General features: G+C 31.6%; 1 protein-coding gene and 1 long non-coding RNA gene across 7 annotated transcripts in view; both read right to left on the bottom strand.

The window, feature by feature from the left end:
• The window catches only part of LOC148278645 (uncharacterized), a 150,830-nt gene that overhangs the window by 43,963 nt on the left and 79,623 nt on the right, over nt 1–27,244 (bottom strand). The gene's annotated exons all lie outside the window — the stretch shown is intronic.
• cib (thymosin beta cib) overlaps nt 1,354–27,244 on the bottom strand; it is a 57,696-nt gene continuing 31,805 nt past the window's right edge. The window contains exons 2-6 of one of the 6 annotated variants that reach the window (XM_088231071.1): nt 9,679–9,828; nt 7,771–7,884; nt 6,710–6,823; nt 5,607–5,720; nt 1,354–1,953 (exon numbers count right to left, since the gene is read on the bottom strand). In XM_088231071.1, coding sequence (XP_088087197.1) covers nt 1,814–1,953; nt 5,607–5,720; nt 6,710–6,823; nt 7,771–7,884; nt 9,679–9,817 — 621 coding nt within the window. In that variant the 5' untranslated portion in view covers nt 9,818–9,828 and the 3' untranslated portion in view covers nt 1,354–1,813. The remainder of the gene's footprint in view (nt 1,954–5,606; nt 5,721–6,709; nt 6,824–7,770; nt 7,885–9,678; nt 9,829–27,244) is intronic. The other 5 variants (XM_088231073.1, XM_088231072.1, XM_088231075.1 and 2 more) reach the window with 5 other exon arrangements.

Here is a 27,244-nt window from a genome sequence, read left to right as displayed (position 1 = left end):
TGATGGTTTTTTGTACAAAATTTTGACCAATCTCTTCTTCTAGCCAGTCTGTTTTTTGTTTGGCAGGAAGATATTATTTTTAGAAATAAGTCCATCAAAGTACTTATTCTTTGAACTTGAGGTTGTGAATAAATAAATAAATTACGTTTACATATTAATAATATTACAAGTAGTGTACAATTAGTTATTTCACATTATGAATTATATTTATGTGACAATTTTTTATGTTACCAATATTAAGATAAAACCTGTAATGAGGAATTCCAGCCCAACCCGGAATTACATTTTAAAAATGTTTTCGTGAACACGTGAATATTTAAAAAAATTGGAGTAGGATGAAATATCTCAAAAACGCACGCAAAAATAAATAAAAAATGTTAAAAATAGTATACATTTTAAAATCGTAAATAATGACGTCACTCCTTATATCTACGTGTAGTATTTCCGGTTTCCGCTTTAAAGCGCGGGGGCTTGTAAGGAACGTTTTGACCATAGAAAAAAAAAAGAGTATAATTTGACATTTCAACCAGAGATTATGTCAACTTTCTAGGTTTTTCTAAATCGAAACGTTCGTAAAAACAACCATAACATAGAAATGAGCAAATAACGATCAACTAAATGAAGCAATCAAAGCAATATTTCATAGATTCTTGTCAGTTTCGTTATTGGCTGGAGAAATACAACTTACCGCGGTCAGTGAAAGTTAGAACGCCAACCGTTTCATGACGTCACTACTGAAAAGTGACACACTGATTACAGTCATTTGGCGCGGTATTTGATAAATGTAACTTTAAAAAATCATACCTTTGTAAATAACGCACCAAAAAAATATATATATATTTTTGCTTAGTTAAATAGTACGCTAATAGAAAAAATAAATACATTAGAAAACAATGGAATTCCTCATTGGACCTTATGAAAGGTATTTATAATATGTATATTATATTTTTATTATTCTCTGTTGGTTTTTCAATAAAATAAAATTTAAAAAAAAATATTAAAAAATACATAATATATATAGGGTAGATAAATACAATATAAGTTCGTGGTTTGAAATTTTTTGTCGCTCCGCACGCAATTTGAATGCAATATCAGAATGCAATTTACAAACATGTCGTATGGAGAAATGACTCAGAAAACTAGAAATGTTTAGCTAACTATTCTGATTTTGTTTGTTTTTTTTTTCATTGTGAGGTCTGATTGTTCATGGGGGAATATTGAGGTAAAAACAAATGTATTTTTTAAGAAATTTATTCAAAAAGCACCAATCTACATAATATGACGTAAAAAATCAGTTTCCATCTATTCTCTCCAGCTATTTTAGATAAAAAATATAAACCCGAGACACAAATGAACATTTTCGTCATGGCTATATTTGACACTGAGCAATTTCTTATTAAGTACTAAATATAAAATCCGTATAAATGTAAGAAAAATAAATTATGTATTTTTGAAACATCATCATTGCAGGATGGAGCATCGAAATTAAATTGGGTGTTAATTTTTAATAGGTACATAAAATGGGGTCACACTGATAATATTATGACTACTAATAAAATAGGATATTTCTGTGAGCTAGATAAAATAATTAATTATTAAAATTGACTTAAAATTATAGGAATCTGCTTAGAATCCGTATGACTTACACAATTAAGTTTAAAATAGATACGTTTCATATATATTGGTATCTTCACTAATCTCCCGGCGGAGAAGCGCATTAATATAAATCAAACGAATAGTACAATCGCAACACAAAATATAATATTATGATTATTGGATGTTGCACGGAGAATGCTTGTGGCAGCTCAGCAGCCTACGCGGTCTTCTCCTGGTCGATGATGTCCTTGGTAGGAAGAGGATTCTTCTCGCAAGTCTCCGTGTGTTTCAGTTTGCTGGTGTCGAAGGAAATTATTCCGTTGATTAAATTCAGTTTCTCCTTTTCCTGCTCGATAGCTGCAAATATTACAAATAGAACACCATTAGTTCGGAGAAATCGGAAGAGACATCGTGTCGTGTGTGGCCGCTTTGATTGGTTGTTAAATATTATTTTTCGTAATATGGCAACACTTATAACAAAAAGAGACTGGTGAAGGCCTCGGTTTTCTCAGTGTTCATGTACCGTGAGGAGAGTTGGACACAGAGAATCTTAAAATAAAAAAAATCGAAGCTTTCGAAATGTGGTGTTTGCGGCGATTGCTGCGGATTCCGTGGACAGCCAGACGCACAAATATATACAGGGTGTTCTTTAAACCCTGTCACATCCGAAACCACAATGATCAGTATGGTCAAGAAGACATATTAGCATATTTAAAAAATATTTAGGACAAAGAAATTTATAAAAAAATAAATATTTAAAAAAAAAACAAATGGTTGCTTACTTCTGAAGGGGAGAAGTGAGGGAAGCGCGGCGCAGTATCAGACAAACCCCTCACCCTCCTCGTTTTTGCCCTGCAGAAGAAAGCAACCATTTGCTTTTTTTGATATTTTATTTTTTTAAATTTTATTACTTCAAAAAATATATTTTAATGTGCCAATATGTCTTCTTGCTCATACTGATCATCGTGGTTTCGGATGTGACAGGGTTTAATGAACACCTTGTATATTATGTATTTTGGTGTTTTTTTTTTTGATCTGCTGGAAGACTAAACACCCTGTTTATATACTCCAGGAACTAAAAAGGGTAGAACATTTTAAAGGGAGCGACGTCAGCTAATCCGAATTAGTACATTGATAAATAAATCAACCTAAATAAATACATAGGTATTTGCATTAAAAATGTCAACAATGTTTTAAATAGTTGAATAAAAATTGGTTATAAATGCACATTAAATGTGTTTTTAAAAATAAAAGCAACCTAGGCGATAAATATAATATGTGACGACGGCCATTTAAAAATGAAAAATTTGCACAAAATTTCGTACCTGCATAAAGAACAATTGAAAACAAAATTTTTTGCTTATAAATAATTTGTAAACAAATAATACGTAAAAATACAATGGCGATTGGAATATTTTTTTACTAAAAGAATAAGCAAACAAAGCAAAATTTTATGTGCATGCTTATATTAAAATACGTAAAGTATTGTGCTAACATACAATTTTCATATTGTAAGAGTACGTTTACATCCATTTTTTACTAAACCGTAAAAAAGATCAAACAATTATTTATAATGTATTCGCGTTGCAATTAGATAATAAATTAAACCAGTGGTCGGCAAACTCATTAGTCAAAAGAGCCAAATATCAGCATTACGGCGGTTAAGATTTCTTTTGAGAGTCAAATTTCTTTTCGTTGAACTGTTTCCTCTTCAAAGCCAACGAATTTTACTATGCAGTGAAGGATCTCTGTATTTACTCTGTTATTGAGTAAAAATTCTTTAAATTAGCGATGTTAAGGAGATTTAACGACAATTATGTCGACAATCTTGATCACCAAATCCATAACATTTGAAATTTTTCGCCTCTTGGTGAATGATGCAATGGTAGAAAAGCATCTCGTGATTAATTTTTATTTCGAAAATAGAAAAAAAACCGTTCTCACTTCGGTCACAATTTTAGCTCCGTATGTTAAAATTGAAATAATTTCATCAAGTTTCATATGATGCTTCTCCATGCATTCGATTACAGTATTTATTTATTTATTTATATACGGCATTTCTGCCATTTACATATATGTGGAATAAAGAGTGCTTAAAAATATTAAAAAATCGAGTATGATATATTAATATACTCGTACTATACACATCATAAATTACTTCAAATATATACATATTTTAAAGAAATTATACAATAACAAAATACATTAATCAATCAAATTATAACTATTCCAACCCAATTTCCTGAAGTTGATTTGCTCTTTTTGATAAAAATATGTTGGTCACTTTATTTTTAAAGTTATTTGCAATATCCTCAGTAATTCAACAGGCAATAGTCCTAGAAGTTCTTCTATAGAACCTGTAGATGAAATAATTTGAACAAAACGTGTAACTTGCGCTGAGCCGCACTTGCGTGGTTAAAGAGCCGCATGTGGCTCGCGAGCCGCGGTTTGCCGACCACTGGTAACTGGTAACTGTTGATGCTTGTATAAAAGCAAAAAGAGTACGTTAGTATTATGATAATTATGAAGACAATAATTTAATATTTTTACTAATGAGAGCAGTATGAATCTATCAAGCAGGTAAGCCGTCTCTCAGATCCGTTATTTTTATGCAAGACAAAACACTGTTAGATTTGTAGACGAGAAAAAATATAACCACATGAATTTGCACAGAGCATTCCAGATCATTTAATATGGCGCAGAAAACTAAAATTGACTAACTGTAACAATGCGAATATTGATTTATATTTAAAAAAATATATTTATGATGGTTCCAGAAAAGGAAGTTTTGATTGTCATTAAATGTTTGTAGCAATAAAGTTTATTTTTTTCATTCCTCTTTACATACCCCGGGGCACTGCATTAGGAAACCAAATACAGCGTATTTCAATTATATGATACATTAATGTAAGGAGATCAATCTTACGCTTCGGGTGCCAGTCCAGGAACGATGAAATGTTTTTCAATCGATAATAGTCAAGAAACTAAGATTCTGTAATATTTTTAAACCAATGAAAATTAGGTAGGCTCTCTTTACGGATTTAAAAGCTAACTTCATGATTCGAATTTATTATTATAATTCAAAATTATGACTAATTATAACATTATAACATTTTTCACCAAAACATTTGTGTGGGCCCTCCAGTAGCACGACATGCGAAAAAGCCTAATAGAAGATGTTTACATAGATTTAAAGCAGCCAATAACCGGTGATAAACGCTGCATACTTTGACCTGTGTCCAGGCGGATAAAGCATACAGATAAAGAATACCAGCCCCGGATGAACGTTTCCGACTTATGGCTGCTCTCAGGCTAAATTCTTTAATACGGAAATCGAGTGGAGATAAGTCCGCCTCGTTGTGTAGTGGTTGACTTGTTCGCCTACCATTCTTGAGATCCTGGGTTCGATTCCTGGCATGGAGAACGTGAAATATTGATTTTAAATACTGCAGTATTTTGTTGTTCCTAGACTGGTAATTGAAATGTAGGACTTTTTTTAAAGGAATAACCCGCTAAGCCTTTATTTTGAGGCTTGTCAGCAGGTGGGATAGAGGGGATATGGAAGGAGGTAATGAAAAATACACCACAACACCCAGACCAATTGAGAAAAAAATCTTTCTTGGATTTTGTTTCTTGCAACTGGCGGGAATCGAACCAGCGACGCCAGTTTCACAGTTAGCCGTCTTACCAACTGCGCCACGGCGCCGGCGGGATCACATTACGGCCTCCGCGGTGTAGTGGTCAAGACGCTTTACTCACACACGGAAGGTTCCGGGTTCGATTCCCGGTGAGAACACAAAAATTAAATGTGATTTTTCTCAAGCCTTGGGTATTCTGTGATGTAGTTCACCACTGTAATTGGGCCTCCTGGCCTGTTGTGGTGCAAAAAAAAAGGGTGAAGATGATGATTTTTGACCTTCTCTAAAACTTTCTTCGTGAGATATTGATCAGCTTCGAATTTACACAGGGCGATGTTAGATATTTACAATGTCTTTATAATTTGTACAAACCTTCGACAGGGGGCAGGGGATTTTTCTCGGCAGTTTCAGCATGCTTCATGGTGGCTTTATCAAAGTGCTCTACCCCGTCCAATAAATTTTGGTGAATCTTTTCAGCGGCAACAACTTAAAACAGCAAAACTCATGCGGTAAACACAACAGAACATGCAGACGCGAAGCCACTAAGCCGGAAGCCGGAGCTTTGCGTACAAATAATACATTGCGCTAGTTTTCAGGATAGAAATCAAACAAACTGGAAAATTGTTACGATGATAAAAATACACACGATACAAGAAACGATTAAAATAAAATAACGAAAACATCTAAAATGGGCAATAAAATGTAATAGACGTTAAGAAAACAAAAGATTATTATATTGCTTAAAATAAGTTAACTACTAGAGAAAGGCAGACACGCCATTTGATAAAATAAATTTAGGCATTAAATTAATGGTAGAACGTTTACTTCGGTAAATGAAAAGCTTCAATATCTAATGGAATTAGGCCACCTTCTACAAATCTGAGCCATTACAGTATTGTCTATTGCTCTGCTATAACAGAAGGTAGATAAAAATTGGCCTATTGGGGAGTTTGCTACATTAAACAAAATCGACTTGTATATATCATAAAAAGCTGCCGGCTGATATTACTCGATGTCTTTTTTTAGTAAAAAAAACTTGTACTTCATGAAATTTCGACGTCTTAAAAATACACCAATAGTTTTTTTGCTAACGCCAATTGAAAAAAAAATTAGCGAATAAAGAAACTCTGACAAAGAAATTCATTATTTTAGGCTATAGGAAAATGTATGAATTGATATTATAGTATGTAGAAAAGGTACATTTTTAATTCGAAACAGAATGAAATGTTAATTGAATAAAAGCCAATCCTTTAGCCAATAAGATAAAGATCCCATTGCGCCAATTTCATTGTATTGCGTGAATTAAAGAGAAAACACTTATCAAAAAGAAGGTGACTGGTAGAAATCGATAGAAGATTAGTTAAGATGATTAATTTTCACGGCGAGAAAGTAGAAGTTTTTTCAAAATAAAAGCATTGGAAGAAAATGTTATAGTATTGACATTTGTTAGTTTAATACGGAGTAAAATAATTTACCATCTTTATCTGGGAGAGGATTTTTTTCTTGTGTTTCTGTATGCTTAAGGCTTGTGGTATCGAATTTTGCGATTCCGTCTATAAGAGTTTTCTGAGTTTTTTCAGCGAACATATCTAAAATAATAAACCAAACTAATTAAAAACAATACAAATAAAATAAAAACAAAAGGGGATACGTAAAAAAAGTCGTTTAATGGCGAAGTTTGTGTTTTGTGTGAGTTTGTAGGAAATACTTACAATTTCCATAAATATTCGTTTATTCCATTTTCAAGGATGTTTTCTTATTTTTAAACATCATTGCTTATTTTATAATGCTTTAAGATAAACTGACATAATCTGCATACATAGAAATAGAAATAAAATTATGCATAAACTCAAATATTAATGGTTTAGTTGAATTATTATTTTTTAATCGGGTTAGATATGAAATAGTAACACCGCAAGAAATTGTGGTAATTTTTAAAAGCTTTTGTTTATTTAAATTAATTTAACAAGCGTCAACAGTTTTGTTGTCCTTTTTATGTATTATTAAACACCAGCCATTTAAAAAAACACAAACAAAACGGTTAAAATATAAAACTCCCACAAACAATGCGATCTACAAATATATATATATACCTGCAGTAAAATAAGTAACGCTAAATTTTATTTACATGCAATTGATAAGCGTAATACAAATAACCCATAGTACTAATGTAATAATACCATAAAAATACAACTGACAATATACAATAAAAAAACGCATCGAAAAAAGTTTAGTAAAAGTAGAACAATAATAATCGTTACGTTTTTATCAAAGTGGGCTGAAGCTAAATTAAGCAAGGTAAAAACGGTTTAACTTCAAGTAAGCTTTTTTTATGAAACTGAGCCTCGGGTTGCTCTTTTGTTAATTTAACTTTTTTGTAAAGAATCCAAAATTAACATGTATTTTCTTGACGGCAGCCTCAGAGATTTTCCTCGGATCATGACGATCATATTATTGTCCGTTTTATTTCCCGCGTTAGTCGCATTTTATTTGATTAGAGGAATTACAAAGCCCACGAAAGGAGGGAGTGTCCTACCTTGTGCAGTAGGGAGTACGATTTTTTCCTGTGTGTCTGCTCTTTTAAGGGACGAGGGTTGGAATGTCTCCACACCCTTAAGAATATCACAGTGAAGTCTCTCCTGGGCAACGTCTAAAGTGGAATATTTCCATCCAACCAACATGCAGGGTGAAATATAATAATATATTCTATATAAACTACAAGTTACAACACAAACGAAAAATACATAGATATACTAAAAGTATAAAAGAAATCAGTATATTCCAATGATTACGCTTCTCGACGGTCTTTTATGTTCGCACAAAGTTCAGCTTATGCCATTTTCCTGTTAAAGTGAAAATTTAATACAATGGTTTTTCATAGCTACAAACATACTCTGTAAGAAAACAGTTTGTATTTTTTTTCATTTGTAATTGATTTATTTCTTATGCTTTAATACTTACCCCGAAACCCGAAGTCAAATAAAAATAAAAATGTATTTTTCGGTAGGTACTCAAAAGCAACATTCCAAGACGTCGATTTATGAATATTTAAGAAATTTAATTCAAAATCTAATTTAACCCGATTTCGGAAATGACAAATTGAAAAATAATAAAGTTTACTCTTTGGAAAATACTGATTTCAAGAAATAGAAAGAATATGACAAAACAATCAAATAATCCAAATATACCCCACATAGAAAAATATTACTACAGTGAAATAAAGATAGACGTATAATAACTTAGCTTAAGCATGCCATATAAACAAATAAGAAGAAATATGTATAATATTATCAACATTAGATTACAAACATTGATTTGTGCATTTTGTGATTTGATTTTGCTATAAATTTACAAACGAAAACAAAACACGGATACGATAAAAATATAAATAGATGATCGAATTACATCCTTAAACAGATTTTTCTTAAATATATGCAAAAATCTAACTCATACCGTATTTACGGAGATATTTATTAGAAAAAACTACATACCCTTGAAATCAATCGTTTCAAAGAGTATCTGGCAAGTTAAACATTAAAATTCCCGATCAATGGTTAATTTATATTCTGTATTTTGAATGAAGACATTGAACCGTGCTAGGGGAATGCACCGTGAGATTTACTGCCTACGGAGAGATTACAATCCACTTGGGTTTGGAATTTTGGGTGAGTTATTTGTACACCGAATTCGTTTTAGGCAACAGTGAAATCTTGATTACCAGTCATAGAAAACACATTTTAGTGAAATTTAGATGTAACAATTTTTTTTATGGGAATAGTAAACAAGAAAAGATCAGATGTACCAGTCTTGAAAAAGGCATTTTAATATTGTGATATAATGAATTTGAGTAGGTAGTCATAGAATATATTTGTTACAATTATACATTGCAATTTTAAATATTAATTCATAGGTAAAAGCAATTGTGATTGATCTGGGTTTACGGTGAAGTATATAACGTATTTTTAACATTATTAACATTACATCGTATGTACAATATACATGTGAAAGGAAGAACAGATGCGAAAATCGTCAAATCCTCCAAGCATCTTTACGTTATTCTCTAATTCGTCAGAAACTACGAACGATTCCGCTTGTTTCCGACTAAATGTATCTATAAAAAGTTTGCAATAACTGAGTGGCTTCATTTTAAGTGTGTGGTGCATGCAATGTGATCGAATTAATCAATTTCATGGTGATCTAACACATCCAAGGCCAATGGTAATTGAGATGGTTCGGTACCAATTTCTAAACATTAAGATGATCGGAATGAAACACTAAGGCAGCCCCGCGATGTATTAACTAATACGCATGAGGATTCGCAGTGAGAAAACAATAGTCAAATGTGTTTTTTCCCGGGCGTTCCCGCGTTGTAATTAACAACTGTAGTTGGGCCTCTTGGTCTGTTGTAGTGCAAAGAAAGTAAAATAATGGTAGAGATAGTGACCTTCGGCAGAAGGGAGGATATTCTTCTCGTTGGTGTCAACATCCTTGAGACATTGGTAGTTAAACCCCTCAAGTTGGCTCTTGAGGTCCACGGCTACCTTGGGCAGATCCTTCAGGGAGGGGCTATCTGGGCAGGCCATCTTTATTTATTCTGGAATAAAAAAGAAGAATTATAAGGACATTTAGTTTTAATTATTTAAAAAACATAAATACGCAATATTACAAAACAGTCTGCTGTTCAGCGGGAATAAAATTGTTATTTGAATGGTTTGAACGTAAAAAAAATACAATAAAAACATGTTTCAAGATTTCCGTACAATATTGAATTTGTGGCATCACTTGATTAGCCTTTGCGCAGTCGATATGTTCGTGTAGGTGTGGGTGTGAGAAGTTCGGGTGAAGAACCCGAGATGTGGAAGGCTTTATTAGTATGGAGGAGGCGTGCGCGGCGGGCCGTAACGGATATCCGCTAGACGAGATTAATTTTAATTCTGATACAGTCTGCATTTCTATGTGAATATTTATCAAAAACAATACATCACACGCATAGCGGTACCTTCATACATATTTGCCCCTTAATTTTTAACGCGATATTGATGGCATTATAATGTAATACATGTATGCCCAGATGGAAAAGAATACACTTCTGCACGTGAAATAGAACCAGAACCCTGGACGAGTTTTTTCGACTCGATGGCTACTTTCAGATAATTGAATGGAGGTAAGACCGCCTCGCCCCTTGACTAAATGAGTCGGCAGGCCTTAGGCAGGGTGGTCTGATGACATAAGACGGGTTGCAGAAAGTGGTTGGATGCGGATCGCTCAAGATGGGCAGATATGGAGGGAAGCCTATTTTCACCATTGGATACAAGAGGGCCGATGATAATGTCCCCCTCCTGCTTGAGGTTTTAGGTTCGATTCCTAGCGAGGTGGACGTGAAATATCGGTTTTTAAGAAGATATGCGTGACAGAGCATTTTGATGAATAGGTACTGAAAATAGTTTTCCCGTCACTCTTTCACAGATGCCGCCCCGGTACTGGGCGAAAAAGATATCTGCACGTCGAACTGATTATGTCCTCAAATCGAGGTTTCGTATTCCCGATTTCCGCACCCAAAAAAATTAAACCGATTTTGTTTGTTTAAAAAAAAGTTTCAGAATAAAATTTTCTGTATCGGTAAGTTTTGCGTTTGTCAAAAATATTTATCATATTTGTATACCATATGTCTGAAGGCGGCAGATAAAACTGGGCGCTTTAAAGAGTTTTTGGGTGGACCTAGCTGGCATAGAAAACCATTTATATATTTTTTAAAAGAACAGAGACAAAAAAAATTATAATATAAATATAATGTGTAAAAAATATTTGTTTTAGTGTTCCAGGGAGAAATTAGGAGAAAATTGTATGTATGAAGAAAAGTCCGAACCCATTTTATAATAATCTAAATTGATGTTATGAAATTAATATAAAACTATCGAACCCGACAGACGTTGTCCTGCCCAAACGTTAGCTTGCCTGGTATTAGCTTGGAAAAAGTATTTTCATTGATAAGTAGGTACCTAGGTTTATGGTTGAATTACAAAACATAAAATAATTCATTTTCAAATATAGAATTCTTTTCCAAATGTCAAACTCGACTCTTCTCACCAACAGGGGTGCACTTTATACATGAAAAGGATTTTCAAAAATGTGTTGAATTTCAGATAATATTATTTTAGTATTACAAAAATCCAGAAAAAATAAATAAATGGGAAGAAATTATAAGGAATGTAAGGAAAGAATCTGATTGGGATCCATAAAAAACTAATGTTGTTTGTAAACATTAAAAAACAACTTTTTTAAACACAAAAAAATAACATCCTTCCATTTTTTTGTATTTGTATTCTGTTCAAATGTAACCCTGGTAGGTCGATGAAAAAAAGATTTATCCTTCTAACTGTTTTTTTACAGATTCGATTAAAAAGATAATATTTACGAACACTTGCAGCGCAAAGATTTACATTTCACTGAAAACCGCACGTAAATCGGTTAAGCCGTTTAGGAGAAGATCAGTGACATCACACGTACAGAAGAATTATATATATATATATATATATATATATATATATATATATATAAGATACCATAATGGAAATTGATCTTTGCGACTGAATTAAATACAAGTAAACACAGTCTTTGCTACCATTTGTGTACAAATCACAATATGGTCATGAGGAAAGATCGCAATATCCGACTTAAGCCTTCTGTCGGATATATTGTATTCTTTCTCGTGTGGACTGTAATAATGTATCGTGTGCGTATGCATGTTCTTCCGCAATGAGGAAACGTGAGGCAAAGGTAATAATATAAGACCCGACAGGTGCACAGTCGCAGCGGCAGGTGACTCAGCAGAGTATTTATAAGGTGCACATAAATATGTATGTATATTTCTACATAGCGAACCAACGACAAAATAACATTTTAAACTTCTAAATACAACAACACTGGCGAGAAAATGACTGAAGGAGGAAGTTGGTTCGTTACGAGTTGCAAACTGGTAGAGTTCATTACCTCGACAGGAAGCTTATTAAATAGCTTTGGTACAATATATTCTGTCGTCCTGCTTCCATAGAAGTTTTGTGCTCTAGACTCTACCAGTTTCATGGCTGTTATCGATCTTGTTCCATGTCGGTGACTGAGCAGGGGTTTTTCCTCATCAAAATGCTTTATTATTAATTTAAAGTGGTAAAGTTGCTTCACCGGAAGTACCCCACAATGCTTAAATAGGATTGTGTCATATTCTTTGCAAATCTTTTTGATTCTTCATTTTCAATCATTATCTTGATAAGTCTTTTCTGAAGATCTTAAGAACGATAACATCTATTTGCTTATTATACTTATTCACCTGTATATATAATTCATCAAAATTCATTTTAAGTGATCTGATATTTACGTATAGAGTGGTGTTTTTTTATTGGAATCGGCAGATCGTTTAAACCAATCCTTTAAGTCTACGGATATGTATTCCTTTCACTCATTGTTTAGGTGGACTATATATTTGGTAACAGGTTAACTGCCAAATCCGCCAAAGAAAATGTTCAGTGGTTTTTTAAATTTATTTGTTAATTAAGTAAACTAAGCCAAAAATGTATCGTATTATCAGCGCTATGATTTTTTAAAGTTTTAAATTTCTGAAATTACTCAGCGTGTGACGTCTTAAATTCTCTTCCGCTTCTTCTCGGTCCGTTCTGCCGATTGCTCAGTTGACGGTAAGTAAACCGAAAATCTTTCACAACGCTCTTATCATTGGCAAATTTATATGCACTGGTGACGTCTTTCAAAGTAGTTGGTTTTGAATTGAATATTTTTTATGATTTTTTTTACATTTTTTCAAGAAACTTTGCTTTAAATTGAACGCTCTAATTTTTACAGCGCGTAAGAATTTTTTTTTATGATTTTTTTTTTAAGTTTTGTAATTTTGAAATTACACCGCCCGCGACGTCACGAGTTCAAGTCGGTGAGTTCTTCTGACTTTCAAAAGTAGAACCCCGTACTCGTCAAAACACGCTAAACGTCGTAAACATGGCTACCCAGAAACCGGTATTCTATCAACACATAACAACGTTGACTGGTAAAAGATTGACTGGTAAACGTTCACGTAAACCTGTGATGTTTCAAAATAGTTAATTTTGATTAAAACCATTTTTATTATTTCATTCATTTTCAAAAAACTTCGCCGTTCAATTAGATAGATACTCAAATTTTTACCGCCTACAAGAAAACATTTTTTATATCTAATTTCAGTGATATGTCAATACCTAATGAATGTTTGTGGATTTTGTTGAGAATACTTTGAATCTGCTACAAAATTAAACAATTTAATCGTCAATGACTGTAAATTATAAATAACACAACATGCGTATTTATAAATAGATGATAAGACAATGGACTCTTGAATCATATTTATGAATAATAACAGAAGAGTTGAGTCCAAAGAAATGTAAACCTAATTATGAAGAAAAATATTTTATAACAGTGCAGAATTTAATTATAAGAATGCGCACGGTAACACGTAAACAATTTAAACAAACAATTTGTGTAATATGCAGGTATGAAAGTGTTGGTAAAAATCGCAACGTGGACTGGTTAAAATCATTTGGTGACGATAGCAACGTGTTTTGTTTACAGAAAAATATGGAGTACTTACTCAAATAATTGGAACGGGAAATCGCAATAATTTGAAGATCCTCACCAAAAACAGTTTTTTTTATAAGTGTGGAATAACATTGGAAATATAAAAGAAAAAAATAACTCAAATAAAAAAATGTCGAAGAAATCAAAATGGACATTTCGTTAGTGTTGCCAGAATAGTATTTATTTTTACCCTACTTTTCTCATCTAATGAGAGAACTAATGAAAATTGGACCTCGGATTAAACAACTATGTGGTGGACATTTGACTAACATTATCTTTAAAACATCAAATATAATTTAACCTGACATAAAAATATCCGTTTTATGTAAAATAAAATTTGTTTTATATTTTAAGTTCAAAGTTCGTTAATTCAATTACTCTCATTAAATGACCCTTAACTTATCTACTATGTTGTGTCAATCAATATTTCCGCATGCACAATAAAATTTTAGAAAAAATAAATAGATTGCTTTTTTTTAAAACTTGCATTTGTGTTATGATTATATTTTTTCCCGTCGTGCAAAATTACGCGGCGACATCACGAATGCGCGCGGCGAAAGCGAGCAATAGTGAGGAAACTTTTGGACACAGTCCGATGTATTCAAATATGATTCTACTCCTTCTGGACTATTCTTAATTCTATGATTGTTTTTTTTTTAATAAACTTTTGTGTGGTTCTAAAAACAATGTGATTATTTATTAAATATTTACATAATAATTTTTTGTACTTTACAAAGCTAGATTTCAAATGATCAAGAGGTTTTTAATTTTTTTTTTCGTTTTCATTTACCGTTTCAAATGTGGTATTATGCGTCATAATACATCATATTTATTTATTGTTCGTTTGATTAAAACTAAAAGTTTGATTTGAAATTACGAGCCAAATAAATACTTACTTAATATTCGCTGATTGGCTACATAAATCGCGGGACAAATTGAATTGAAATGTCAAACTTTCTGCCAATTTAGAAAAATGAAGCAACCAAATGCCAAACCCTGGGGAGGAATATAAAAATATTGTTATGAATTCTTACGATTTAAAGTTATTCCACAGATTTTTAATTTTTATTAGAATACTTTTATGAAACGTTAAAAGCAACTCGCTGAAAATTTATACAAAGAAATGTACCGATGTCATAGAGGTAATCATAAATGTACCCATTAATTTTGTTTTTTCGTAATAAATACCTTTTTATATTTAAGTACACAGATTTTTTAAAGCTTGAAGTTAAATATTTATTTAAAATTATCAAATATGGTATACTTCAAAATATTACCTTTACTGCGAAGCGCAAGACTCATATAATTATCATGTGCTCATTCCGTGTGCTTTTTTTTACATATGAATAAATTTTTAGAAAGCGCATATTAAGAACAAAGAATCAAAGCAAGTTTAACACCTTTATAACTAAATATAACACAACAATATACGAGCCAAAAACCTTATCCGAAACAAACAAAATACATGTATAAAAACGCTTTCAAGAATGGAGAAAGTGGTAAATCTAGAACTAAGGGAGATAAGGTCGTTAACATCACATGCTATGCAGACGATGCAACTGATGGCAATTCCTAATGATCAGAACATACTTATATCAGTTTGTAAAACAAAAAGTTTGAATATTTAGTAATATTTAGGTTTTAAAATCTCGAGCCACAGCGTATTAAACTCCGAAGTGAGGGAACAAACAAGTAAAGTTTTGGCAGCATTTGGATGCCTAAGAAATGTCGCATGGTGTTTGTCAATCCCGCGTCCCAAGCTCCGCCAAATGTAGGTAGTGATCAATTGTGCATGTGCTTGATAGCATCAATATACTGCAGTAACTAGTTATACACATCTAACTTGAAAAGTGCATTAGGTGTAATATATGGTAATCATAAATATTGTACATAATGTATTAGGAAACGTCATGTGTTACCCCACGCCATGATTCTTGTAAATTATATTTCTCGCTCGGAGCCAAATAATATAACATATTCCCAGGACAAAGACGACCGCGAAATTATATTAAACTAAACACCGCGTGAAGGCAGGTGGAAAATTGGCATAAGATAAAAGACATTTTGAGAAATAATATTCACGAGGGAATCCATCTTTTATCTTCATCTTGTTAGGGAAGTTTCGGTAAAAACTTTCAATGAAGATTGCGAATTTAAAAATATTATAAGAAGAATTTACTGTCTACTTCTTGCGAGGAAATGGCATGATAATTACGTAAAGGGGCTTTCAAATTGAAAGGTCTAATAACCAATTTGCGCGAGCACAAAGCGGTCCTTATTTTCGAAATATTAGATGGTTGGCCAAAACATGTATTGTGTGTGAATAAAGAGGGGACTAGAAATGTAAAGACTGAAATAATTGGCAGATCAAAACACGAGAACACTGTAAAAGTAATCACTTATCTATTTTTGTTTTATTAGACGCAATATAAATTTGCATGACATAAAATTTAGTTTTTTTTTACTATTTTAAATTAATGTCTATGAAATATTGTCGAGTAAAAATTTTTTTTACTACTTATTAGTAGCATAAAAAATTGTTTTAAATTTATAATTTTTAATTCCCGTGAAAACGATCCATTGCATTGGCGACGCCCCTAATAAGCCACGATTCGGGTAAATTTTCAACTTGGTTAGTGACAGTTTAAATTTAAATAGAACATCGTCACGAATCTTGACGTCACAACTATCAAAGCTAAACACGTCGCTTTTTTGTAGGGATATATTTTTTAATAATTTATAAAATTTGTTCTCCACGATATCCACATCGATTTTGAAAATACAATAATTTTTCTAAATCCATATCATATATTTTTATCGGAATTCGCAATGTGTGATATTCCTCTATTATACTTACACGTTTTTTTAAATTTGGTTGTTAGAACAAATTAGAAATCGAGTTTTAAGGACTAACAATAGACAGACAATTGACATGGACAATTCATATCAACAATTTAATTTAAAAAGTGGCGACTTTGTCGAGTCTTTTTTTTTAAATAAAAAACTTTGTTCCAATATAGGATTTTTTTTTATGTATGAAGCCTTCGTAAAAACTAAAATATGTTATATGCAACTACTATGGGAAACAGGAAATCAAATGACATAAACAGACTACAAAGACAGAAAAATAAAATATTAAAGTTAGTATATGACCTACCCTAGCTAACAGCAACTAAAGAACTTTTTAAACAAACTAAACAATTAAATGTAACTGAACTCTTTAAACTAGAATCCTTAAAATTTAAATTAGCCACTGATGTAATTGTAGACGAAGAATTAAAACTTGAAAAAAACTGTGGTAAACATGAACACAATACGAGAATATCAGAAAAATATCATATTCAACCTTTTAAAACGAGAAAAGGACAATCGAGACTAATAAACCATGGACTGAAATTATACAATAAACTACCAGACAAAACTAAACAAAAGACTCAGACAACCTTTACAAAAGATGTTAAAAATATTATTATTAACAGTAGAATGTGAATTTTAAAAGTAAAAATATTTTGTTAAATGTATGTAACCCGTAAGGGTTTATCAATGAAATTTAAATTAAAAAAAAAAAAAAAACTTAAACAACTCTTGCAAATTGTGGAGAGTTACACAAAAAATCAGTGTTCGCCAAACGTATATGACTTTTCGTAAAACCACGAATTTTACACCGTGACAAGTTTGACGATAACACTATTTTCAGAAAGGTCATGTTAATTGCTATCCACGATACTGCGATTTGATGCCATTTGATTATTTCCTGAGGCTCTATAGTGTATAATATATAATAGGGCTCGTTTACGAAAACAAACAAACGACTCTTGAAGCATCGGAAGTCATCGTAACAAGCATTATTTCAAATATAACGCCGGATTTGTTGGAAAAAGTGACTGATAGAATGCGTTGCGTAACTGTCGCGGAGGAAATCAATTGATTTGTCGGGTGTTGTTTTTAAAAATATAAATGTGTATTTTAATTATTTGGAGCACAATAAAAACAAGCCATCTTCTTTTATTTCCAATAAAATTGTATCACGCCCGAAAAAAACTCGATACGCATTGATATATACCGAATGTGACAATACGTGCATTGAATTTTTGGTGAAGTGGAATGGTTAGAAACTTATCGAAATAATTTTGAAGACAATTAATAAATGATTTCTTATTTTTACGATTAGAAATATAGGCTTAAGTCAGTAAAGAAGCCATTTTGTGCGTTCACTCACGCACAATGATAATATTATCCCTTCTGTAAGTACGATATAAGTATGAGGCGCACAACAATGATATATTATAAATTTAATATTATGTACATACGTATGATGACGATTGTCTTAAGTTTATTTCATTAGCATGGCGACAGGCAGACATAAGGCACTTAATAAAAAAGGATGGTTGCGCATTGTCTCCTGCATATTGATGAAACAATGGCATGAGGTATGCATAAACATTGTGATGTATCGATGAATAACAGAACCAAATAAGAAAGACCGATATCGACCACCATTACTCAAAACAATGGAATATGGCCCATTTCACATGCATCGTCCAAATCCACACGGCACGGTAAAATAAAAGTGGATTGAATTTTATTATATCGTCGTGATTGTAGAACAACGACGAATGTGCGAAAAATGCGACATGATTTTTTTTATATATTTGATCTTGAAAAGGTTTTAAGGCCTAATCTAGACTAAAAAATATATAACTAACCCAACTATCAAAGCATATACTGTTTACGTTAAAAAATAAACCGCTCTCGTGTTAAGTTTTAAAAAAATCACATGCGTCGTTCTACGATCATGACGATATAATATCTCTGATTGGTTCTTTAAGCGCCAATGTCGTAAATCAAAACATTACAGGAGAGTAATTTCACAGCTATTTTGTGATGTTATAATACACTGTTTGAAGTGTTAGAAACTATTATTAATAAAAAAAACACTTCAAATATGTGTGGATACACAAATTTGTTAAATGTGTATATTATTTTATTGACATCAACCTTGTACAAAATGTTGGAAAGAAAAAAACGAAATCCGACAGTGGCCCTTTTAGACCCAAGGTAGATATTTTGTTATAATTTTTATTTATTTTGTAAATACTCTAAAGTAATAATTCAAATGGAAATCAATTGAAGAGATTTATCTGTCTTATGGTTTATTTAGTGCATTTGCCTTCCATTGAATAATTCAATAAAAATGGTTTAAACCTGCGTAATTTTACCGTGCCGTGTGGATTTGTACAATCCTTTTGAAATAAGTATTCGGTTGAAATTTCAATAAATTAATAATGACTAAAGTTTGATAGACATTTAGTCTAACATCAATCTCGATCAGTCGTTACACAAAGAAAATATGGTAAAATAAGTTATAAACAGTTTAAAAAATAACATTTTCAATTAAAATAGAGGTGAAGAATTTTGCGGTTATTTAGGCATAAATAGGTAGAAGTAGGTACCTGGACCGGATGTGTGTCACACCTGTTGAAAATTAAAATATCGAATTTGGCCACAACTGCTGCAGCGCAGTGTTGCTAGGTATGTTTGCCAAAGCCCAAAATTTGGCGAAAAAACCGTTAAGAAAACCGTTTGAATAAACAATGCGAAAGATATAACATAATATTTCATTAATATCTATCTATGGTATGAACGGGCGGGAAACGTATTGTGGTAATATTATTCAAGTATGCAATCAAAACGTTATATTTGATTACTACTAAAATCATACGCTTTGAATACAATTAAGTATCGAAAGCAATACATTTCGGTAAAAATAACGTTTTTCTAACAGACTCAGATCTATCTAAAACACATGCTCATTTATTTGTTACCTATCATAAACAACACCTTTTATTTATTTTAAACTTCAAGCATAAAAAACACATGGACTTCGGCGGGCTTATTGCTAAAAGAAATATCTTCCAATCAACCAAAAACGACTGGTCACAAGAAAAATTGGTCATCATAAGGACTTTAATTAAAAAATATAATTAGACATATTTATTTTCAAATTACAGCTGTTTTTTTATTTGGTAGATAGAGTTTTTACATATTTTTTAATTTTTGTTTATTAATTTTTTTTCATGATAAACAATGATTAATAATAAAAATTATGTGACCTCACCGGGGTTACTCGTGCCTAAGACACTTGACAATATATATTTTTTAATATTTTTACACGTTATGAGAATATACATAGAAGACTTAAAATACAAAGATAATAAACAAAATGTTCAGACAGTTTTAAACACTACGTATTTATGTTTATATTAAATTTATGTATACCTGTATTATTTATATTATAAACTCACAATAAAAGAACAAAAACATAAAATAAAATATACATTTGTGGAGCAGTTGATTCAATATTGGTTTGGGCGAATGAGACAATCCATTTTACTTCTACCCAGCTCCACTATACATTTTTTAAAGCCTTTTTAAACATTTTCTCGTTTCTAATTATTTTGACTAAATAATAAAAATGCTTATGTTATACACATTAAATTATGATGAATGTGGAATCAGGTGATGAGTTTGGAAGTAGACAGGAAAAGGATCCATGAAAGAGGGGAATAAATAAAAAAATAAAGGGATGTTAGGGTTTTAAGTACGTAATAATAACGTATCAGGCATTAAGTGGCTAAGGAACTAATTATAACAATCATTAAAAAAATCGTACACAATAAGGAAGGGTTTTTTATGTATCAACAATATGTAATGTGTTACAAATTGTCGTCAGTGAGTTATGCCGACATTTAAAAGTGGAGCCTCGTAGCGTCAAAATACATTCAACGATGAACAAAATGGCTACCAGGAATCCTAAAATTAATCACAACACATAACAATGCTGTAACTGATTGGATGATGCACAAGAACTTGTGACGTAGTTACTTTTGTTTAACATTTTCAAGAAATTTCGCGGTACATTGAATGCTCTAATTTTTACGAGTGTAAGAAAACATTTTTGTATCCAATTTGGAGCAGCTACGATGGATAATTGATTTTTTTGGGCAATGGATTATAAAACTAAACCTGTCGTGTTGATTTAACGGGACAATTGATTTAAATGGTACCTACCAATGTAGTACCTTTGCACTATCGATGGTGAATTACCCAAATAGGATACTAAGTGTATAATAGTGATAAATAATGTTAGAATAAGTATAGATGTAAATATTGTTTTGTAAATATATATTAGACTATGTAAATACATAGAACTAAATAAATAAATAAATAAATAAATAAATAAAAAAATATATAAATTTTGGGGGAGTTATTATTAGTCCTAATAAAAACGTTTTAGAAAATTGTAAACATGTGGCAAGGCGGGATTGGAACTTCGGACCTCTCGATTCGGAGTTGCCGAGACTATCGCGGGACCACAAACCGTCTCTTAAGTCAATGATTCACTATTTCGAAAAATAGACAATGATTTACGCTTTTCACGGTTTAAGATCCACAATGCAGCCAAATACTCATACGTTACAAAAACCGTTATGCACAGATTTAAGTGAAAGTGAATTTTCGTTTGACCTACTTTGAACTGTTGACATAAAAGAATGCTGAATTGTAATTTTTCAATATATATGCTATTATTACACATCTGAATCTTAAATATATATACCGAGGGAATGTTCAAAGAAACAAGAGAGGATGATATATATTTTCTTTTTAATAGTTGTATGATCACTTTAAATATCTCTTAACATGTCATGCCTTCGTTTCGTAAGTTCGTTCAAATCCCATACATACCTCACATCGTATATCTCACTTTAAAGCGGTCAAAATCGTATATTTATCTCGTTTCTCTACCTTTTTCAGTGACTCTTGTAACTACCGGGGGAATGTTCTGTTAGCGTGTAGAATAGGGTGCGCACTTTTTGGTTTTGTGTCTTTATCTAGTAATAAAAACAAAATATTAATGTTTTTTCTGTACTTTTAGTATAAAAGCATTATCAAACTAGAACTTTTTGTTTAAAATAACCCCAGGGAAAAAAAAAACTCCCCAGGGCCCCGAATACAATGGGAAGTTAACAGAGTTATTTTCGACTGTCTATAACGAAAAACTGATATTTGTGTAAGAAAATGAGTATATTTGAAATAACATTTAGAGTATCTTCGTCGGTAACCTATAATTGAACATGTTTAGAAGATAAAATTGTATGGATATTCTGCTTTTCATTCAGAAAACTTAATTTTACTTTGTAGATAAAATTGAAGATAAATGTTAACTTCCTATTGTAATCGGGGCCCAGGGAGTTAAATCCAGTCCTTGTCTAAAAAAATATGGACAAACTCAAAATATTGTTGATAAATCCACCTGGTTCATGAAGAACTATAGAAATCGAAAAAAAAATTTTTTTAGGCGTTGTCTAGTATGTAGGTGAAATAATTCAATTAGATGAATCTCACCCGCATAAACAAAGATTTCAGCTCTTTAACTTCACAAACATCAACAGATGAAATAATTGAAGGAATATAGATTTTCAAGTATAGGCAGAATGGTGAATGTTATAGTCTGTAAAGTGGCCACTTAAACCAGCCAATGACAGGTATAAGCCCTGTAGACGCCTAGAATTCTATATTACCTTATTTAAAATGTTCTTCGTCTCTGTTGTAATATGTTAATAAATATTTATGATATCTGTTGTATAAATCTTGATACTGTACTGGATTTTTTTTTAATGTTCGCGGTATGAAAATAACAGCGTTGAGGTCTTTACTTAACATAGATAGTATTTTCAATCCAGCAGGTATAACATTTTTAAACTTTTCACACAATTAATATCGTCAGACACTGATAAAAAGTCGTTAGTAAATATAATGTTTAAAGAAATTGAGATAAGAATATTATTTGAATTAATCCGAAAGTCTATGAATCACAAAAAATAATAAAGGATAGGTCGCAAAGGATTGGATTAAATTAACAAATTTAATTATTAATTTAATATCTATCAAAGATACAACTGAAATGAAAATTTTACGCCGGGCAGGTGGTGTAAGTGTAACACGCATAGACAGCATCCATAATGAGTATGTAAGAAGCACCGATAGCTGAAAAGCTGAAAGAAAGCAGGATGAGATGGTAAGGTCACGTCATACGTAGAGATGAGGACTATTCAGCAAGAAGAGCACTCAACATCCCAAATAAACCTAAAGGTAAAGGTAAACATGGTGGTCTACCGTTGAGAAGGAGTTGGCGGCACAAGATGTTCCCGTTGTGACAACCCAGGACAGAAGATCCTGGCGCTTGCATACAAGGGGGCCAGATCTTGGATGAACCGGAATAAAGGGGCAGAAAGAAGGAAAAAAGAATGATGACGTATGTAATGCGTGAAAGTCACTCAAATGAAAAATTTAAGTACTCGGAAAAAATCTACATAGATTGTCTTCCGGACTGGTGGGTAAGAGATAATAATTCATTTTGTCAATATGGTAGATAGCTAAAATTAAATTTACGTAAGGAATGCCATTTTTTTTCTTTAAAAAAAAGAAATATTAGCATTCTTATAATTTACACAAATATTTCAATTTTAGTGCCCATTTTCAATGAGTTGTAAATAACTCACTATTAGAAAAATGGAAATCAAGTTGGGGTAGAGTGGGGTTTGAACTTCAAACCTCGGACCTCTAATCTGTGAGTCTGCAACACTCGTAGCCTCGGGACCACAACCTTATTCAATTTTCTATGGTTAGCAGTCAAAAAACCTTAACGTTTTTTAAAAAAATGTTTCGATAGCTACCAATTTACAAAAAGGGAATAACGCCATAAAATGGACACATATATAACTCTGAGCATTGTCAAAACAAAATAAAAATGTTCAATCATAAAAATACAATAAACCATTTTTATTTCATTTTGTATAAATTTTTGGTTAAAAGGATGTTAACCGTAATCACATCACAATAGGAACTGACTTTGTATTTATGCAAATTATATTAATATGGGTATGTAGATATAATCCAATTACATAGATAATTCGAGTTAACCATATCGACAAACGTCGGTAAATCACTTAATTTCACATGGAGGACCCAATTTGTATTCTCATTTCAGTAATATCAAACTTGCCAGGCGTCGCTGTCGATCGACAAGTGCAAGCGTGTGGATCGGCGTTTGGGTTCCTCTGCGGACGCTTGTCGCGGTTTAGGACCGTATCGGTATTTTGTGCACAGATCAGAAGAATACACAGATTAAAGATATATCCTGTAGGCTTGAACCAATGAACGCTCAGGATTAACTGACGCATTCGCAAGCGTGCGGATGCTGACGCTTGTTTGGGTGCGCTAGCCAAGCTTTTCGCCCAGCGGCTTGTGGCAAGCGTGTGCAGGCGGTTTACTTTACATTATATTCAAAGATATGATGTCACCAGTGCAGTGTGATGATTAATACAACTTAAATATCGTTTTAAAATGTCTAAAAAACTAGATAATATACGTATTTGTTATGTCTGGTGATTATATCTGAAAATGCACCATTTTATTTTTATAAAGCGCTTTTTTTCGTTTTCGAGTGTCAATCAAACATAATAATTATATTTGGCGAATTGATTATTCGGAGATAATGATTTTATCGCAATTTCACTTACCGGGTGCAACTGTTAATATTATAATATAATAGGTACAGAAAATTTTGTCAGAAATCAAATATAAAATAAAAAAAACTGCATTTGATTTACGAATTTAATACCAATAAATTATCTACTTATGTTTATGTCAGAATAAAGAATACAATTTGAAAAAGAACCAAAACCCTGCATGAGAGTTTTCGAATCAATGGCTACCATCACATATTTAAAATCCATATGACCGATCTAAGTTTACTCTCACATAAAACTCATAAGACATGTTTAGGTACTTTCACGTAAAATCTATAGGAGTACCGATGCAGTGCTTTTGTGCACCAACGAGTGCGGAAAAAAGAACGCAAATTGATAGTACTTATACATATAAAAGCATTGAATTCTTAGATTTCGTTCAAACTCATATATACGAGTATATTTATATTTCAACAAAACTTTTGAGACGTAAGTATTAAGTATCATAATTTAATATATATTATGTATAACACGCGATAAGAAAAACTATTATAATCTTTATATATATAATTCCTCTGTACGTGTGATTTCACTGAACTTCTCCTAAACGGCTTAACCGATTTACGTTCGGTTTTTAGAGAAATGTAGATCTTCGCGCTGCGCGTGTTCGTAGATATTAAATTTTTTAATCGAATCTGTAAAAAAAGTTAGAAGCATAAATCTTATTTTCATCGACCTACCAGGGTTGCATTCGACGAGAATGCATATTATACTAAAAAAATGGAAGGATGTTGTTTTTGTGTTTAAAAAATGTTTTATTTTTAATGTTTACAAACAACATTCGCTTTATATGGATCCCAATCAGATTCTTTCCTTACGTTCCTTATAATTTCTTCCCATTTATTTCTTTTTACTGGATTTTTGGAAATACTAAAATAATATTAACTGACATTCAATACATTTTTGAAAATCGCATTCATGAATAAGAAGAGCACCCCTGTTGGCGAGAAAAGCTAAGTTAGGCATTTGCAAAAATAATTCTACATTTGAAAATTAATTATCTTATATTTTAGAATTCAACTATAAACAAGTACCTAGGTACCTACTTATCAATGAAAACTCTTATTCCAACAAGTCTTATTTGCAAGCCAACGTTCGGGCAGGACAACGTCTGTCGGGTCCGCTAGTTATATATATTTTATTTGATAAATACATAACTTAAGCATTAAAAACATAAGGCGAAAATTACAATTAAAATATTCAAAACTTGAAGATTTTAAAACCAGCTATATTATGATGATTCTAAGAATGATTTTTAAAAACAAAAAAAAAATTATGAGGGTATTAGAAGCAAGCTTAGAAATCTCCACCAAAAATGGAAAATTCGTTTTTGATGCCAAAATAAACTATACAAAAAAACCTACCTACTTGAATGTGGTGTAATTCCAAACCGTCTCTAAATCTTGCAAAAACCGATTTCAATTATACTACTTCACACCGCAAACTTAGCATTCTCATTGAGTTAGTGAAGCATAATTAGAAATCTCACAATTCTGTTTTCAAAGTTTTTCGCAAAGTTGATGCATGCCACGGATTGGAGATTCTTACTGGATGTCGAAAATACAATATAAAAATAAGGAATAATTTAAAAAAAAATATTTATAGATGGCAACCATGATGTTTCGCATAAATAAATTGTCTATCTTTTTATGAATGTATGTATGTGTATGCGCACGGGTGTGTGTATGTGTGTGTGTATATATGTGTGTATATATTTATTTATTAATGAAATCATACAGTCTTTATATAAAACAAGGTACAAAAGAACAATAAAAAAAGTAAGACCAATTACAGATTTCACACTAATTTATTATGAATGCAGGAGGAGAGGGGAAAAATAATAGAATTTAAAAAAAGTAAAAATAAAAATATTACATAAAAAGTACATCAAAAGGAGAAGACATTGTATAGCTACTCTACTTTCCTCCCCCTCTCTCTGCTTCCATGAACATTTAAATTTATTTGTAAAAAGTCACAACCAACAATAAATTATTAGAAGCAGGTAGTAGATGTAAGTAAGTATAAATTAAGAGTTGAAATCAAAAGTTAAAATTAAAATCAAAAGTAAAAGTTAAAATTAAAATGAAAAGTTTAAATTAAAATTAAGTTAAAAGTTTAAATTAAAAGTTAAAATTAAGAATTAAAATTAAAAAGTAAAAATTGAAAGACAAAATTAAAAATCAAATTAAAATATATATGTGTACATATGTGTATGTGTGTATGTATATGTGTCAAAATGTATATACGAATAAGTTTATATTTTATTTGTCTGTGCGCTCTATTAATTTGTTATAATATATTAAAATGTAATTGCCTAGCTTGGAACGGGGTATGTATCCTTGTTAGCTGGGCAAAGTGAACATAAAATTGTATTTTGATAAAGAGTGAAAGTAAATAAATAAAATAAAAAATGGAGATTTCTAAGTTTGCTTCAAATACCCTCATATAAACATTGCAATTATTATTCGAATTTATTCACTGACTCCGCAGGACGGTCACGTTTTGGGAATTTGTGAGTAAAAAAAAAGAAACCAGTCATCGCACTTGGCATAGCGCGATGCTTTGTAAACATGCGATGTTTACAATTTACAAAGCCAGACTATTTTTTTAGCGTAATATTATCGGAAATCTTTTTCGATTAGCAAAGGCGTTGAAAGAAGAGTGATTGCGAGCAAAAAATAATAGGCGGACTAAGTATAGTAATTGCTAATAAAAATATGTTAATAGCAGCTAGACTGGCAGTGCACAACGGAGTTTTAGTCCCGACACTCGTGTATGGAAGTGAAATATCATATGCAACTGGCA

Source organism: Micrasema longulum, unplaced genomic scaffold (genome assembly GCF_059751315.1).
Source record: "Micrasema longulum isolate JH-2025_06_02 unplaced genomic scaffold, ASM5975131v1 h1tg000849l, whole genome shotgun sequence".
In the NCBI taxonomy this organism is placed as follows: domain Eukaryota; kingdom Metazoa; phylum Arthropoda; class Insecta; order Trichoptera; family Brachycentridae; genus Micrasema; species Micrasema longulum.
The sequence above is the reverse complement of the archived record's forward strand: the minus strand, read 5'-3'. Positions and strand labels throughout refer to the sequence as shown.